At 47.6% G+C, this 18306-nt stretch overlaps 5 protein-coding genes across 5 annotated transcripts; 1 reads left to right on the top strand and 4 right to left on the bottom strand.

Moving 5' to 3' along the window:
- Window positions 1-768: 768 nt before the first annotated feature.
- Window positions 769-1893, top strand: B0H65DRAFT_414460 (voltage-gated potassium channel beta-2 subunit; the record flags this gene model as incomplete). The annotated part of the gene is made up of 2 exons (XM_062823917.1): window positions 769-951; window positions 1012-1893. 2 exons carry the CDS (start codon window positions 769-771, stop codon window positions 1891-1893), a joined length of 1065 nt encoding a protein of 354 aa, XP_062687432.1.
- A 333-nt stretch (window positions 1894-2226) lies between these two features.
- Window positions 2227-3573, bottom strand: B0H65DRAFT_513474 (uncharacterized protein). Its single transcript, XM_062828633.1, has 2 exons — window positions 3158-3573; window positions 2227-3042 (listed from the first exon to the last, which is right to left on the bottom strand). The coding sequence occupies exons 1-2, from the start codon at window positions 3234-3236 to the stop codon at window positions 2375-2377; spliced, it is 747 nt and encodes a 248-aa protein (XP_062687431.1). The 5' UTR covers window positions 3237-3573; the 3' UTR covers window positions 2227-2374.
- A 1051-nt stretch (window positions 3574-4624) lies between these two features.
- On the bottom strand, window positions 4625-6739 carry B0H65DRAFT_513470 (uncharacterized protein; the record flags this gene model as incomplete). The annotated part of the gene is made up of 3 exons (XM_062828632.1): window positions 4625-5481; window positions 5542-6025; window positions 6059-6739. 3 exons carry the CDS (start codon window positions 6737-6739, stop codon window positions 4904-4906), a joined length of 1743 nt encoding a protein of 580 aa, XP_062687430.1. The 3' UTR covers window positions 4625-4903.
- Window positions 6740-7853: 1114 nt separating this feature from the next.
- On the bottom strand, window positions 7854-8171 carry B0H65DRAFT_439222 (uncharacterized protein; the record flags this gene model as incomplete). Its single annotated transcript, XM_062825399.1, has 1 exon — window positions 7854-8171. The coding sequence occupies one exon, from the start codon at window positions 8169-8171 to the stop codon at window positions 7854-7856; it is 318 nt and encodes a 105-aa protein (XP_062687429.1).
- Window positions 8172-10210: 2039 nt separating this feature from the next.
- B0H65DRAFT_66431 (uncharacterized protein) lies at window positions 10211-11594 on the bottom strand. The gene is made up of 2 exons (XM_062831247.1): window positions 10800-11594; window positions 10211-10747 (listed from the first exon to the last, which is right to left on the bottom strand). The coding sequence occupies exons 1-2, from the start codon at window positions 11092-11094 to the stop codon at window positions 10356-10358; spliced, it is 687 nt and encodes a 228-aa protein (XP_062687428.1). The 5' UTR covers window positions 11095-11594; the 3' UTR covers window positions 10211-10355.
- Between the last annotated feature and the right edge of the window lie 6712 nt (window positions 11595-18306).

Genomic DNA, 18306 nt, shown 5'->3' with positions numbered 1-18306 from the left:
GCTCGTCCCTGACAAAATTGATGAGACCCAGTTGGCCCTGATCGCCCGCCAAGAATGCGGCCAAAGGTCTCAACAATTTTGTCAGGAACGAGACCGGTTGAAGTGCTCGCGGGTCTCCACGGCTCCCGAAAACGTGGGTTTCCACAGCATTCCTTGCGTCATGGAGCTGCTTACTAAAACAATTTGGAGACGGTCCGAGACAGTCGCATTCGGCATCGATTGCCCCGCCGGCGTCATCGAGCAATTGACCTCCAGCTACCCCGCCCCCCGCAGCCATTGGCCGTCAAGGTGTTCTCGTTTTCACTGCGGCAGACCGGCAACAAAAAAGAGTTCCCGAAAACAATCGCGGTGCCAGTTATTTCCGCCACAATGCTTAACTCCTTGACACAATGCTTAACTCCTTAAGAAAAAGGAGAGGTTGACAAATGCATGTCGTCACCATCGCAATCGCTGTTGCAACTTCCCAGCTCCACCGGTCGATAGGTACCAAAAGAGGTCCCCGCCCCGACCATCACCATGGACGGAATGGTGGGCTGCCGCCTACACTAGAAAAGGAGCTCCCGTCCGGTTGTTGGGATTAGTGATAGCTCCGGATCTCCACTAAATATTGGGGTTTGAAAGAGAATGCCGCCCAAGCCCCTCCTCATCCCATTCTCCAGATCTTTCCTGCCTGTGGTCCGTTTAAAAGCCAGCTTCCTCCCGCTGTCATCCCTCTCTTCGTGTCCATCTCGTCTATATTCCACAACACCATCCAGACAAACAAACACAATGGCTTCCGATGCTCCCGTCGTTCCCACGGCCTATGAGCCCAAGGACATGAAGTTCCGTTACCTGGGTAACACCGGTCTCCAAGTTTCCCTCTTCTCCCTCGGTGGCTGGCTCACCTACGGTGGTACCCAGAAGGGCGAGGTTGTCAAGAAGTGCCTCCAGACTGCCTGGGACCATGGCATTGTATGTCTTTCTCCTTTGTCCAGCCTACCAGAAACCCAGAACTAACCGCGTCTTCAACAGCAAACCTTTGACACCGCCGAGATCTATGCCAACGGCGCTTCCGAGGTCGAGATGGGTCAGGCCCTCAAGGAGCTCGGCTGGCCCCGTGACGAGTACGTCTTGACCACCAAGGTCTTCTTCGGTACCGGCCGCAAGGAGCCCAACACCCGCGGTCTCAGCCGCAAGCACGTCGTCGAGGGTCTCAAGGCCTCCATCCAACGTCTCCAGACCCCTTACGTTGATGTCGTCTTCGCCCACCGTCCCGACGCCGCCACCCCCATGCTCGAGATCGTCGAGGGCTTCACCCAGGTCATCCGCAACCTCAACCTCGCCTACTACTGGGGTACCTCTGAGTGGAGCGCCGTCCAGATCAAGGAGGCCATCCACCTCGCCGAGAAGCACAACCTGATTGCCCCCGTCGTCGAGCAGCCCCAGTACAACGCCTTCCACCGCGAGCGCTTCGAGGTCGAGTACGCTCCCCTCTACAAGGACCACGGCTACGGCACCACCATCTGGTCTCCTCTCGCCAGCGGCTTGCTCACCGGCAAGTACAACGACGGCATTCCCGAGGACTCTCGCTTCGCCACCAACAAGGCCTTCTTCGAGAACACCATTAAGCAACTGCAGAGTGAGGAGGGTCAGGCCAAGATCGAGAAGGTCCGCAAGTTGACCAAGATCGCCGAGCGCCTCGGTGCCACCGTCACTCACCTTTCTCTTGCCTGGGCTGCCAAGAACCCCAACGTCAGCACTGTCATTCTCGGTGCTACCAAGGTCGAGCAGATTGAGGATAACCTCAAGGCTCTGCCCCTTATCGACAAGCTCACTCCTGAAATCATGGAGGAGATTGAGGCTGTTCTTGACAACAAGCCTACGCCTCCTGCCACCTACGGCCGTGACAGGTAAAGGGCTGGCTCTGTGATGAATGAATGAAGAAATGAAATAAAACAATTTGAAGTTCAACCTCAACTGTCTATGTTTCATGTATGCTCTCCTGTGTTCTGTGATCTGTGCGCATCGCTAGAAGCTATAATAAGTCATGTTTGACTCGTGTTGACGCATGGATGGCCATTTCAGGTCTCCTACCAACCGCCATATGTACTGATGATCGAAAAACGTAACTGATGTCATGAACCAAAAGTGCCACATCCCTCTAAACGAACAGTCATCGTCGAAGCCCCGGACCGTAAGCCGGATATATCCACAACGAACAACAACTCATTAAGCGGAATGGATTGTGCTGAAGAGACCCTTGGGGAATGTCTGGCTCCCATAGGCGCCGGGATTGGCTTCATCGCGAGAAATCAATCATATCACTATTCTGAAGTTGTAATGTTGTTCTGTCACCCATTAGTCCTGTTACTCCACCCCTTTCTGCCCCCGGATATCAGATATCATCCCTCGCCCAAGGCCACACGCTCATCAACAACATCTCATGCACATCCCCATCCCCCGTAGCCTCCAACAACTTCTCAAACCCTTCCTCATCCGCATACCTCATAAAGATCAAAAACCCAGCCCACACAAAATCCGCATAAGTCACCTTGCCAGCCTCGAAAAACGGCCCTGCAGTTTCCTTCAACATAGCCGTAACCTCCCTCAACTCCTCCCCAATCTTCTCCGCATACACTTGGACCCCACCCTGCGTCCTTTCGAGTTCATCAATCGACATCCCGAACGCCTCCTCCCGCGTGCGAATAAAATACGGCGCGCTTTTGGGGCCGAGAACCTTCTTCGCGACGCCGGGGACGAAGATGCCAACCACCTTTCCCAGCAAGCGAGACACGATGGGTTCCAACTTGGCGAGTACGGGCGAGTCCAGGTGCAGGGAGGGGTACTGGGGAGAAGGGTAGCGCTCTTCGAGGGCCAAGGCGATTTTCTTGGAGTCCATCATGTAGGTCCCGTCGGGAAAGCGGATGGCCGGGATGGTGTATGCGCTCGTGGAGGGCACGGGGGCGGCGGGCGGGAGGTGGGGAGAGAGGGTGGGCGCGATGTCGGGGTATTCGAGCCAGGTGGTGGTGTAGGGGAGGGATTTGTAGTTGAGGGCGAAGCGGGCTGAGGAGGATAATTAGTTAGTTCACTATGTTGAGGGGGGGAGGGGAGGGGATGCGATGAGATGAGATGAAGGAAGTGAGTGGTGATGGATGGGAGAAGGAGGGGGGGGTCTTACTCTTCCAGGGGTTGAGAGTCCATGTGCGGCCATCCTTGGTGGGGATGTCGAAGAAGGTGATTTGGTCTTGGTTGGCCATGGTGACTACTGATTTTGGATGCTTGCTTGGACTTTGAAAGAAAATGTTTGACTTGACTGGAAATGATGATGAAAGTGAGAGTTGTGAGTCGGGGTAGCTGCTCTTGTATTTAAGCTTTCAACCGTCACGCCCATCAACCCCAACAAATTGGCATGGGAGCGGACGTATCCACTTGGTACTTATACAGCCCACAGTTTCCGAGGTCGATCGGATTTCACAGATGACGAATCACTTCAACAAGCAGGTACTACACTCAGGAAGCTAAGTACCTTGTGTTATATCGATGAGTATCGACGTCGGTTGAAACATCATGGAAGCTGACACTTCGCCCTTGAAGTGACGATGTTACAGCCGAAGTGGTGCAGTAGTGCCTTCCCCGCAGAAGGCAAGCTCTTTAGCGGACCCGACGTCGACCAAAGGGCGCGCCCAGGCCTCCACAAGTTCGCCTACAAGTAGTAGCGTCCAGGGCGTCCACTAAGTAGGTGCTTGCCTGGGCAGTTAAAGTCGGACCGTTCTCTCGTTCCTACCCTCCGCCGTCTCAATCATGTTGATCTTCTTACACAATCCTTTTATTTCTGGCTCTTGCTGAAATTGCAGCTCAGAATCTCACTTTTCAGGATCCGAATTGTCCAATGGTTCAATTCGCCGTTGCTCGTTGCTGATGCTCGGACTCGCGGAGTGACGTCCATTGGGAGTGGGGTTCATCCCATTGAACTTCAAGATGCGAACTGAGCGAAGCACTCCCGCTCGCACCGAGGAAGTCCTGGAAAAGGCGAACAACAAAGGGGGTCGCTATCCAAGTCTCAAGTTTCGTCCTCTCTGGGAAGTTGCACATACCTCTTTTCTTCTCAAGACATGTTCCTCCAGCAAACATGCTCTCAGCTGCAACCCAGAATGCAGCAAAAAGCCCCCTTTTGGGCCAGCTGAGTTGCGAAAAGGAATTTCCCAACACTATTTGAGCAGATGATGCAAAAGTCTCTTCAGTTTCTTGGTAAGAAGTACGGAAAGTCGGATGCGTTGCTACTAGTAGAAATTGAGGTGTTGGGAGATACACCGGACTAAATGTTGAGAGATCACCGGACTAAATGCTTAGGGTGGGATACGGGAGACCTGGATATACATTCCCCAACAAATGCCGGACTCGTTGTTGACACTCCTCCATCACTCAACCACTTCAACGTCAAATCTTTCCTGATTCCATTATTTACTGTATAATATGGGAAGGCAATCCTCTCAAGTTATCCTAGAACAGTTCCCCTAGAATTGGGCGATACATTGCGATGTCGAGTGACCTTTGTCACCACTGCAAGGATACTTTGATGCATTCTGGTCACAATCCAACAACAGCCACCAATGTGGTGTAAGCAACGAGAGCTATATTCCTTGCGGTGACAATGAGGACTCTTACCCCGAAGTAACTTCCCAACTTCCTCGTCTGCTTGAGATCATGGCGGTGTACATCGGGAACCATGATAATCCAACCGATTCCCATCAGCCCACTCTCCGAAACACAGCGCTCCGTTTCCATGCCATCCCAATCCTCCAAGACTAAACGCATCGTTCCAAACAAGCATTTACAGAACCTATGTTGTCCGGTTCTGAGGCGTCCTCAAGACCTGGCAAATATAGCGCGAAGCTTGGTGTAATTCCAACTCCCAAATTCGCTCTCACTTCCAATCTTGAATCGAGAACCCCATCATTCCTCCACGCTTTTTGAGCTCCTCGACGTCGAAGGGAATCATCTTCACCTCCTCCATGATCAGGTCATCCAACCTGATCCACTTGTCATCCCCAAACGGATCGCACGCCCTATGGCCCTTGAGCGTATGCGTGATGACAACCTGTTCTGTCGAGGTCTTCCCAATCTTTTTGATCCGCCTGTATAGATGACTCGGACTGCAAGTCAAGTCCATGGTAGCCCATCCTTCCTGGCGCAGTGTACGTTGTAGAGCTCCGAGCATGCTGGCGTCGCAATTGACCGCGTGAGTGACTCTCCCGGGCGGCCTGCGGGAGACGCACATTTGTCGAGGGGCGTCTTGTCGAGGGGCGTCGTCTGGCGGGATCTCGATGGGTTGTCTGGGATTTTTAGAATCGTGACTTCTAGCTCTGGCGTTCTGGACTTCGTCATCGTCACTGGAGTCGTGGGGAGGGAGGACTGGAGGGGAGGAGGTGAGACGCTCGATCACTTGCTCAACTTCAAAGAGGAGCCGGCTCATGACGCGCTGTCGGCAGATTGTGATGTCTCCTATTTTCAACATTTGTTAGCATCCGATCACTAGTGAAGTGAAAGGGGGCATAGACTTACTCAGCAAACCCAAGTGCACCAACGGAGCCCACTGCGTATACTCATCCTTCCCTTCCTGGGCTCCGTAACCGAGCAGCTGGCCGTCCTTATTGATCCTCGCCGTCTTGACCATACAGCGAATAGTATGCCTCATCATCTTCAAGTGTCCCAGTTCGTATACAATCCACAGCTGCTTCGCCACTTCGTCATGACGCAGAGGATTTTCGTGGTAGATCCTTTTTAGCCACGGGACTGCCACAGACTGGAGGCTCAGAGTCATCTCGTAGCGGTGGGTAAACATCAAGAGGTCGTAAAGGAGCTGGACACTCTTGAAACTCTTCTCAACTCTATTGAGAAAGCCATGAATGATGAGAAGGAAGGTTTTGCACACCCTGTCCTCAACGTCCGGGATAAAGAGGGTCGGCAGGGAAGATCTATCCTCCTCGGGCGGTATTAGGAAGGCGGCAGGTGAGCGTAGAGGATTTGGCATCGGAGGAAGTGGGGGCTGTTGACCCATTCCAGGCTCTTGCTTGGGTACAGGTTGTTGATTAGCCTGATTATGCCGCTCGGGCATGATAATTGCGGCGAGGACAGGAGAGGAGCGGAGAAGGGCGGCCGTACTGGCGAGGAATCTCTGCCGTTGCGGGCCGCCGGACCCGATAATGATGTTTCCGTTGGGGTCGATCACCTCGAGCACATCGTCTTCGTGATGTGGCACGGGGGGTGCTACCGGTGGTGGTGGCGGCGGAGTGCGACCAAAAGGCGGCGGGCCTTGTGGCGGCAGGTAGACTTGCTCCGGCGGAGGAGGGTTCGGTGCCAGTAGATCATCGTAAACGGTGTCGATGGAAGGAAGGCGAAAGGTGGGGGAAGGCCGAGGAGGGATTGGCGGAACTCCTGGTTTGTAGACGGGTGCTGCTGGGGGTGCCGGCGGTGCCCGAGGTGCCTCCTCCATGTCGAATGCGGACTCATGTGGTTCATAGTACGGCGCAGGCTCGGCCGGCGGCGGCGGCCTGGACAGAATCTGACGCGCCAGGTTCGCGCATCGCTGGATATCGTTGCCAGGACTAGGTGGTTGATTGCTGGCACCGCCGTTGAACTCTTCGAGGCCTTGGAAGAATGCGTCAAAATCCTCATCGTTGTAGCCCATGTCATAATCTCCATCGGAGTCGTAGCCATCCCTCTGGGGGGGCGGGGCATTGGGATCGACCATATCCGCCATGGTTGCTGTTGCTTGAAGATTTGCTGGAGCTGGAGGAAGAAGGAGCGCAAAAGAAGGAAGGAGAGATGAGGATGTAGGAGAGTGCTTTCCCACTGGGTTGAGAAGGAGGTTGTTTGTGGAAGGAAGGAAGGTTTGGAGGTGGGGGTGGTAGTTCTGGCAAGAGCGGGTCAAGCGTTCGTCCCAGGTTCTGAACTTTCGTTTTCGTGGGCGAATACCGTTTGTGTAATATTCACTCCGCTGGCCATCTCCCAGACATTCAGAAGTGCAGAAAACCCAAGCTGTACTGGTCAAGAGATTGATGTCGCAGAAAGAAATAAAACGAGGAGGAGAGACAACCGCGAGGGTGAAGTCCTCGCTGCCTCTTTTCAGCAGGCAGCAAAATGGTCCCACGAAAATGGAGTCCATTCACTTGAACCTTGACGTATGACTAACCGCAAAGTACATCAGACGAAAGTCTATGAGAAATCGAACTAGCTGGCTCGAGTAATAAGAAGGCGGGATCAATAGCTGTTTCACAGCAACGCGTGCTGGGCAGCTATCCTGGGATGGAGTTTCGAGACGCGTGGCAAAGAATAAGTGTGATATATATGGAGATTCCCGTCACTGCTTTGGAGAAAGCACCAGTGTATAACTTACATATCTGGGACTATGGCGTAGTGATATCAATGCTGGTCGGCTTTCTTTGCCCCAAGCACCATGACGACGCAGGTATCCAACACTACCAAGAAGCACGCAAATCTGCAGAACCAAGAATCGCGTCCGGTCTTCTTAACATTGACACAACATGGGAAGGGAAGGGCAAGAGAAGGATATATGGACGTTGAGTGAATATTCAAGGAGCTGGATGGCTATGGGTATGGATAAACTCTTTCACAGCGCGACAATACAACGTCTCATCTCCAAGGTTCCTTTCAATGGATTTGGTATTTAGTATCGCGTAAATCACGTCGATAACGACATGTGAGAAGAGAAAGGGGTAAGGCTCAAGACAAAGAAAAGAAAATGGGGTATCATTGTTAAAGAACGTGGAGAGTTCATGGTGTTGGTGATGGGCTCACTTTGGGGATTGGGGGTAGATGTGCTGGTTGACCTTCGGATACTCTCTCTCCAAGCATCATGCGAACATAAACCCCCATAAGGCACCGAGCCGCCCCATTTGCTGATGGATAGTTTCTCTATCCTCGTAAGCGTATAATCCATACGTCAATGCAGTTTCAAGGATTAAGAATAATCCACGAGCAGGCAGAATTAGATAGATGTCTGTTGGCAATGGCGTCGACACCAAAATCTTCTTATGCGATATGCGGTACCCGTTCTGATAGGCAGTTGTTGTGAAGCTCGACAATTTTTGGTCTTTGTCGTAATCTTTGAACCTCATATGCACACCGTGGTCCTTATCTACCAGCTGCTGTGAGTTGCAGGTGTCGTCCATGGCTCCATGGACTGGTGAGGCGGCCAAGGAAAGAAAGTAAAATGGTGCTGATGCTGCTGATTGTGTGCTGAAAAGCGCTCCAACAAATAATCCGGATGATGGATGGCGACTCCAGGCGCTTGTATGACAGCGGCATCATACACAAGGTGATGATGAAGTCAATATGGAAACCTTGGATGTCTCAGTTGCTCCTCGCCTATCTAGCTTTGCAAAGAGTCAACAAAGGTCTTCTGACCCTGGGCCAAATGAAGAAGGATAGTAGAGGGCCTGGTACCCAATACTCCAGGTATCGTAGGCATAGATACGGCAAGTTCAAAGACAGTCAACATCAAGTGGAGCATGTTTCACATATACAATCACCCCATCAGGCCATCAATGAGATCCAAATCTGAAAGGAGATCGATAGAAGCTATAAGCGTAGATTACAAAGAAGGGTAAGGTAGAGGTAGGTAGGGTATTCATCGTCCACAAATGTCCAGAAACCATGTATCATCCAGGTCCCAGGTCCCGCTTGTTAAGATCCCAACAAAAAAACCAGCATGAAAACTTTTTTATCCTTTTTGGCCCCCAAAAGTATTGTGAAGGCAAAGCAAAAACCAGAAACCAAACCATTCACGATGATGTCGATAAGCAAAGCAAAGAAAAAAAAAACCATGCGATATATCCAATCCAATCAAACAACACGCCAGAGACACAACCCAACCAGCCAACACCTGCGCTACCTAGTAATACTGTAAGCCCTATGATGATATGATATGATAATGAGGAGATGCACACACACAAACCAAAACCAAACAAACACACACCGAAACCAAAAAGAAAACGCAAATAAAAAATAGTAATAATAGCACAGGGGAAAAGGGACAACGGAAAACCTAAAATAAACCAAACCCATCATGTTAATGCCATGTCGCACACATCGACTGCATCAAGTCCAGTGACCTTTCGGCCGACCGAAACTAGGAGTCGTCTCTCACGACAGATAGTGACCTGTCAACAGACACACCTATCGGGATCTCAGCCGCGGTCTCGGCAGCGTGTTGCCAAGAAAGGCACTGCCCCAAGCCACCAAAAAGTAGGTCGGTAGGTAGACAGTTTGATATATACCGTACTGTGTGAGTATCACACTCGTCCCGTTCGATTTCCAGGTATTCCCCAAAAATCGGATGTTCCTCCGACTTTCTCTCTCAAGTCCTGGCCGCCTTGGATTCCTTCCAAGGTTCCGCAGTACCGCGTATCATCCATCCGAGACCCGGTTTGCCGGTCCCAAGAAATAAGGGATGGAAGTGATCCAACGGTGAAGGCGGCCAAGGGAGCCAAGAGGCCAAAGGTATCTCAGATTACCTTGGCAAGGAAGGCCAAGACCACGTTTGTCGCTTCGTTGATCGTTCGTTTTCGATTCCGATCGCTTGTTCTGTTCTGTTTTGCTTCGTTCTCGCATTCTTTTCTTTTCGATCTTCTCCATCATCTTCTCGTTCTTCGACGACTCCCGTCGTCTCCCGCCTTCCGAGGGATGGGGAAGCACATGCCATTGCCAAGGTGTCAACGCAACGTGATCAGCACGCACGAGAACCACGCACCCGAAAAGCCAAGACCGTTTTCCTTCCTTCCCGGCGGATACCAAGCCTCTTGGCACATCTGCCGCATGTCTTCCCCCCTCCCATCCGCTTGCCGCTCACGCTTCACCGCGAGCCGGTCACTGCCGGTTTGAACCAGTCCTTGGGTAATGCCCACCTCCATCTTCCCTGTGTGTGATGCTGATGATAATTCCCCTCCCCGCTCCTTCGTTATTGGAAAGGAGGTATTGTGCCACGGCTTGGCTGGCACAGAATGGCACGTCGCTGTAGGACCCAGGACCCGGAAACCAAGTCGTTGGGCCCGCGTGCCGTGTTAATATGTAGGACTCGCTTCTTCAAACTTTCAGCCCTGGAAGGTTTGCCGATGTTTGTGTAGGTGGGTCGGCGGCCTCCCTTTCTCCTTTTCGATATCTTTCCCGGCACTGATAAGCCGTGTTCGTTTCTCTGTTCGCCGATCGTTTTTATTAAAGGCCGTTGGGTACCTGTGAAGCTGGGAGTGGAATGCCGATAAAAATACAATTTGCCGTCCGTGACTGATAAATGATTTCCACTTTTGATAATGAAGTGATGATAAACTGCTGAAGTTAGAGAAATGGATATGGCCCATTCAGGATGAAACCCGCCGAGACCACGAGCGGCTCAACCGCACCAAGAAGCGGTTGCTAGGCTTCTTGGGCACCTTCAGGTCGTCGTCCACGCTGTCGAGCGAGAGACTGCGCGCCTTATCCAGGGGAATTCCGGTTGTCTTCGCCTTCTTGGTGTCTGTGTGTCTTCTAGTCACGGTCTCGTTATCTGATTCCGACCGTTGAAGGGACTGCCTCTTAACTTGCTTGCTGGTCGGCAGGTTGGGAGCGGAGGCAGTGTTGCTGGTAATCTCGACGGCATGGTTTGTCAAGAGAGCATCACCCTTTGGTGTTGGTGCCCTGCTCCTGTTCTCGCCATCGCTGGGGTTGTTGGGGCATTTCATAAAAGCAAATGGAAACGGAATTTCGTCACCGACTGCTCGAGAGATTAGTCATGCCTCAGCCAGGGAAGATGAATATTAACGTACCGAGCTTGCTCCATAGCCTCGAGTCAACTGTATACTTGAAGAAATCGTTGGACACTGTAGTGAGTTGGTTCTGGGCCAGCCAGACAACCGTCCACTCCTCGGCCTCCTTGATCGCATCCGCCTTCTTGCCGGGGATGAGAAGCTGAATGTTCTTGCTGGCGGCGAAGTTGAGGACAAACTGTCGTCGCGAGTACTCGGCCGCCGTCATAGCCTTTCGAACCTCCATCTGAACGATATCCTGCTGGGAAGCCCCTCGTCGCTTTTCCCTTACAGCCATGTTCGCCGCTGAAGTCATGATGATGTGTAAGAAACAAAACCCGGAGAACTGACGTATGTGGTATGGAGTTTGTCTTGGGAACTTGCTGTCAAGGGAGCGTCGCTCTGGTGGTAGCGAGAAAGGAGTGTCCGGTGGGGAACCTCTTGGAGGGCTGGGATCTCACTCCGGGCCTCTTTGTATTATAGAAAAAGCTGAAAAGAGGAAGGTGGTAGTTACAGAGACAACGGCGTCTAAGTTGTGTAACAGGAAACAAGACAATGGAAGATAAGGCCGGACTCGGTTGGCAAATCCGATGCTGAACACTGCAGAGACCCGCGGCAGATATGTGTGATGATACGGCACTGCAGTTGAACTAAGCTGACAGGAGTCTCGGTGGAATGATCAGTGAGATCATAGTATCACACAGAGAGGTCTCAAGACAGGAATCGATCCGGGAGGTTCGGGACAGGGGATCCTTTAAGTACAGATAACGTACTCGAGCGGCAAGGGGGAGAGGACTGGGAGGAGGACTGGGATGACTGAGGAGGAGCCAGTTGGCAGGGTTACGCTGTAGGATCCCAGGGATCCCAGGAATTTCCCAGGATGGCGGCCGGGTTTGCTGTTTGGGTTTCCAAGCAGTGCGTTCTCGAATGCGGGAGCTTTGAAAAGGAGTCAAACAAAGTGAGGTGAGGACCCATTCAGACCCATGAAAAGCGCGGATGGGCCATGGATGGCTGCAGAACAAAACTTAACCGAAAAAGAAACACAGTCCGGTCTTCTCCAAAGTGGAAGCGTACCAAGAAGTCGGGTCGCTCGCTAGCAGGGCTTTTGACTGGGAGCCAAGAGCCTTCGGAGATGTCGCCAAGGATGCGGCCAAGGGACGTGTCAGGGAGCGCCCGAAGCCGCCAAGACGCGCCGTGTTCTGGCCTTCGGTTGATGCTTGGGACTTGGGCGTGGAGATGTCTCCGGAATGTGCTTGGCATGTTGTTGAACGGCGGACGAAGTCAAGTCAGGTGGAGCAGATGACGGGACATGGTCGATGCGGGGAAGCTTGCCGGGAGATCTCCATGCTGTTGGAGTTTGTTTTGGAGCAAGCGTCGCGTCTTGGCAACGACAGTTTACATCACAGAGGCAGGCAGATAGGCAGCACTGCAGCCTGCCAGCCCGACTTAAACAGGCACTCACTGCATCGAGTTCAACAGAAGTTATTCACGATATGATACCCAATCCTCCACCATACGCGTGCACGCGACCGACTAACCCCTTTTCTCTCCAACCTCTCAGCTACATACCTACTCCGCTACACCGCCATGACCGACGACACTTGTTGTTGACGGCTCGTAAAATAAAATGAAATTGGGCACGCCAATGCGAACACGTTGACGCGACGTCACGCTATCTCGGTGGAGAAGCTGAATTGGCCAGAACGGTCCTTGGCCGGTATCCTTGGGCCGTTGACCGTTCTTTCGTTCTCACGGGTTCCTTTTGCATTCCTAGCAACCTTCAGCAAGGCCCCCCAGTAAGCCCAGCAACCCATCTCCACTCCGCTTGCAACTCTCACTTTCCGACTTCCATGATCCATCCATCATCGAACTGAATCCATCCAAACAACACTGAACGAATGGCTGGATGAACCATGACCGACAGCCGACATCCGACAGTGCGCTCTTTGGGGAACCACAACTTCAGATGAACTTCTCGACCAGTCTGCACTTTCTCTGCACAGCCAGGAGTCCGTCAAGCTTACGGCGGGGTTAGGGCCTTGGCAGGAATGTCGATCCTTCGAATTCGCGTCCAGACTTCAGACTCCAGCGCGTCGTCAGTTCCTCCGTCTAACACCAAAATGTCTTGCGGCAATGATCAAATGGGACAAATGGAGCCCGTCTGTCTTACCCCAGGCATTGCCAATTCTTGAAGCCATGTATCATCCTTTTCCGACCAGGGCGACTGGCGACCGGCGGCGGGCGGCAGGCCTCCCACTGAGCATGTGACCAACCTACAGGCACCAGGTCCCAAATCATCCTCAAAGGAGAGAGATGGGAGGCTCACAAGCGTACACAAGTCTTGTGAAACAATCGCAGGGCTCCTCCCCTGGGACGGTAGGACGAACAAATAGGAGAGACGGGGCCTGGCGACGACGGCGTATCGACAGGTAGTTGAACGACAGTCGTAAGTTCGACAGCCAGATATTGAGCCAAGACCTACGGCCCTATACAATATCTGTGGTACCCGTAACCACGGCACACCTTGACTCCTCGTCATCTGTGAAACCTCACTCGACTTATCTGGCGTACCACCATGGTCCCATCTCTCGGCTGACTTTCATTTAGTTTACGTACCAATTCGGCTTTTTCGCTTTAATAACTTTCAGACTTTCAGGGCCGAATTTTTTTTTACCTCAAATGACGCGACGAGACATGCCGTCCCGCTCGCTGAATTAGCTGAACTGAACTAAACCAAACTAACCACCAACGACATATGCAACTTTATGCAGTTGCGCAACCACTTCCACAAGGCCCGGCGATGATGTGTCTCCCCCGGGGCCGGGGCTTCACTCACCTCAAACAGAAAGGAAAATTTTCAAAATAATTGACTGTTGCGAGACGAGCTTGAGTGCCCATCCGAACTGTTTCTCCTGCCTGTTCACCACGCAAGGCGGCAAGGCACGGGTAGAGGTAGCAAACCCGCCTCACTGCTTGATACCTTGATTATGTGATTGATAGTCCAGCCCCAGTGGAGGTCCCTGCCCGTCTCTTACACCGGGGCTTACAACTTACTATTAGTTTGGAGGGTTAAATCCAGCTAGTAAGAAGAGGGCTCTGAATAAGGACTAGCCTCCTAGCTACTAGAATCTGGCTGCAGACCTCCCTAATACTCTAGGAGCCCCCAATTCTGGTTCTATAGTACTCTTCTATATATATACACGTTAATACAGAGATTTACCCACATTTTTAATTCAACCATACGTTTTAATAATTAATAATCTAATTCGCGATATTTACGTTTTACGCTAATATATATAGTGTGACGACTGGGATCTAGTGCCATGGATCACAACCCATTCGTCTCATTAACAAGACCTACAGGACCCACCGGCGCTATTGATGCGCGCACTCTGATTGGCTGCACTAGCGGCATTGACATGCGCGCCCATTCAATTGGCACCGCGACCTACATGTCGCATTCACATGTATTGTTAGATTAGATAAGGAAGGCGGTCGAGGACGGCAGAATCTAGGCTCATCCTATATAAGGGTATATACTAGAACCTAGTTTATAACCTCTCCTTCTTTCTTTCTTTAGCTTTAATTATTTATTTATTTGTACCTAACTATACAATACGGAACTACGTGAGCTAGTACATTATAATATTTAATTAAAATTTACTTATATCCGTCTAGGAAGGCAACTAAAATCCCTACGAACCCGAGAACCCGATAAATCGCTTCGTCGACTTCTTAAACCCCGAACTTTATGGCTGCGTCGATATTGCGAACCCGTTATTGAACCCGATATCTATTAAACCCGATATTCTCCTACCGATTACGATAAGAGCCAACTTCTATAATTAATTACGCCCAGGACGCGCCTTCGGGCCGCCTTCTCGTCCCCGATAATAAATAACCCCCCTACTAGCTCGCTAATTACAGCGAAAACGATTATAATAATATTGATACTTCCTTCGAGTAGTAAGACAATATGGAGGGAGACCTTAATTGGGAAGATGAGGACGACGATGCTTCCTTTTGTATTAGAGCCGACGACGAGTCGTTTAATAAGTTGGTTGTAACTTCTACCCCCTCTAGGAAGAGTCTACGCAAGACTCCTATCAATATTCGTATCTTTTAAGACGCTTTTGCTCCCTACGACCTTAAGAAGGAGACGCCTACTAAGTTCGTGGTACGATTTAAACGTAGTATAAAATACATGTTTAAAACGAATTCTCCGTTTAACCCTTATCGTATTATAATTCCGACCGAACCTAGTCCTAGTACTATACGCAAGTACGTACCTCCTTATAAATAGTATACTAGTAAGGAGATTCCTTATCGTCGTATTCGATTAAGTTAGGGCAGCCTCGATGGTATTTTTAATACATATTGCAATAGTATTATTACTTAGAATTTGCAAGTACGCCGTATTTCTATCAGTGCCTGTAAATTTAATAATTATATAATCGATTTGTCGGCTAAGTCCCTATCCCCCTTTGTAGCTTACTTAGCAGAAGAATAGCCTTAATAAAACTTGGTTGGCAATTTGGCTATTTATATAAATAAGCTATATCCGTTGGTCGAAATACGCTATTACGCCCTAAAAGTAAATAAAATTATTATAAACGGTATTAACCGTATTAATTTATTTAGTAACGATAATAAAGATAATAAGGGTAATTGCGTTATTAATTTCCGCTTTATTATTTAATTAGGTATTTAGTCCCCTATTATAAAGGATTGAAACGGTCCTCTTACTTTTTAAGAATTTTTTACTTTAATAATTTAAATTTTTAAAGCTATATAGGGAGAGATTAGTACCTAAATTTATATTATAGAGGCTTTTATCGGCATCGTTAAAGAAGTAGCCTAAGCTTTACATTATATTTACAAGATTATACTTAAGATAGATAAATGGGTTATATATTTCGTTCAAAAAGTAAAGGAGTATTAAGTTAATGTGGATAACCGTTCGGGAGCCGGAGGTCCTGACGAGTTCGTTTAAATACAAGAGATGATTAATTTCGAATAGTAATTGAAGATAATTAATTAGGATAAAAAGGATTTAGTTATTGATGTTTAGAAAATTAGAATTAAGTACAATAAATTCTATAATGAGTATAACGAGTAAAGTAAATTTTCCGAAAAAGCTATCAACGTTATTATTAAAGTAATTAAGAATACTATTTTATTATGCGAAGAGCGTGCTTGGAATTAAGTGAAAGGGTTTAAGAAGGATTACATTAACGAATTTATTTATATTTAAACTTAATATACTATTAAAGTATCTTACTTCGAAGTATAAATTAATAGCCTAAAGCGCGTTATTACTTTAATAGGTATAATAGAGGAAGAGTTGGACGCTACCGAACTAATTAAATTAAATACGATTAAGGAGAAAGTTACTTTTTACGAGTTTATTGAGCGTTTTCTTAGTATTATTCTTTTGATTAACGTTATTTACTATATTTGTAAGTACGGTAAGTTATTAGACGACAATAAACGACCTTTGAAGATTCCCGACGACCGTCGATTTTCGAAAATACTATTATATCGTTTTACATTAGTAGCGGTAACCTTAACGACGATGACAATCCGGATAACGATAATAGTAATAACGACGATGATTTCCCTTGTCCTCCCCTACGTAAACCCCTTCGCTTTAGTAGTTCTAATCTCCGCGACCGCGATTGTAATATACTTGCTAGCTTGTATTTATTCGACGGTAGTTATTATAAGGGTAAGATTGTTAAGGTAGAAGTGTTTATTTTCTTGGGAGAGGAAGGAAATAAGTTTGATTTCGATATATAGTATTTTTAAATATACTACCGCTTGCGAATTAATATTAATTATTTTGCTAATAACAAGGCGGCCTTCAGTAATATTATTTCTAAATTATTTGGATAAGCGTTTAAATATTTTTTTCTTTTTATTCGTCCTAACGCTAATAAGGCCCGTTTAGAGACTATTAAATAATTAATAATTTATTTATAGGTTAGTTATTACGATTTTAATACCAATAAGAAGGTATACGAAGAGTATAAGAAGTTAGTTATATATACTAACGAGCGCTTTAAGGATTTTAAAATTATTCTTATTCGCTTGGCCGGATATTATAATATTCTTAAAGACTAGTAGAAGATTGAATTCTATTGCAAGATTACTATACATCTCTGCAATTTTGCTAAATCTACTTATCGTTTAAAGGGTATTTACGACGAATACGTTAAGATGTTATAAGGTTTCGATAAGAGTTTTTATATGGGATAGAATTAGGGTAAAGATAAAAATAAGAAGGTATTGATATCTAAACTTTTCGGATATAAGAAACCCCTTAAAAACGTTATATTTAGCCCCCCGCGTAATTGCTTACTAGGATCTTCTTTTATATATAAAAAACTTTCTAAGGAGGAAATACATTAATTCTGTACCGAGGGTAAATACTTTATTTATTAAGAAATTGGATATATAGCTACCGATTATCCTAAGCGCGAGAAATTTTATAAGGTTACCGATATAAAGTTTTATACTATATAAGTTAAATTCCCTGACGATAAGATTAAATTTAAAGAGAAGGGTTTAGATACTATAGTCGAGTAAGAAGAGGATTTAAAAGAATTAAAAAACGAATAAACTTAAAGAAAGAGGTCTCCCTCTTAAGTAAAGTATCGGTTAATAGTTTACAGAATAATTTAAAAAATGGACTAGATAAATATAATAATAAGGATAAGTTCATTTTACGTAATTATTTGGGAAGAGAGTCTTCCTTTTTCGTTAAATGTATAATAATAAATAATAAATTATTAATTTCAATTTACTAAGTACTTGTAGATACGGGAGTAGATATATATTTTATTGTAAACTAGAGATTTGTTTAAAGACTACGCAAATACCTTTAATTGGAATTAAATAATAGTTTTGAACCCGGCTATGTATAACCTTATAAAGTATCCTAACCCGACGTTATATTGTAAGCCTTCAAAAGCCATATTAAAATCTAAGGATTTAAATTCAAAGATCAATAAATAATCGTCTTACTTAGTATGAAAAGGGATATAATCATTAGCCGTATATAGTTAACTAAGTATAATGTATTCCCTAATTATTGAAATAATTAGTTATAGTTCCCGGAAGGATTGAGTAAGAGTCCTAATATTTAAAATATCAATATTGGTAAGCGGAGGCCTTTATTGTCGGATTCGTCCTTCTAATACGATATAGAAAGAAGGGAATTATTGATAGTTAAAGAAGATAAGTGTCGAGTAAACGGTGCACTATTCTAGGTTAAATACTTAAAGGAGAAGGAGTTTATTAACGAGGAGGTAGTAAGAAAAATGGATATTATTATAGCGGGATTTTAAGAGCGGACCGAAGAAGCGGTTAAGGAGAATGTTAGGATAGCGGAGAAGGTTAAGGCGAAAGCGGAAGTAGTTAGGGGAAGAATTAAGGTTTTGGAAGAATAGGAAAGGAAGTTAAAGACCTTCGAAATACGTTTATTAACGAAGGAGGACCTAAAGGAGGAACGGCGGAATATCGAAAC

This window comes from Neurospora tetraspora, assembly GCF_033439725.1.
Source record: "Neurospora tetraspora strain CBS 560.94 chromosome Unknown B0H65scaffold_1, whole genome shotgun sequence".
Taxonomy (NCBI): Eukaryota; Fungi; Ascomycota; class Sordariomycetes; order Sordariales; family Sordariaceae; genus Neurospora; species Neurospora tetraspora.
Note: the sequence above shows the minus strand (reverse complement) of the source record. Positions and strands in the feature narration are given on the sequence as shown.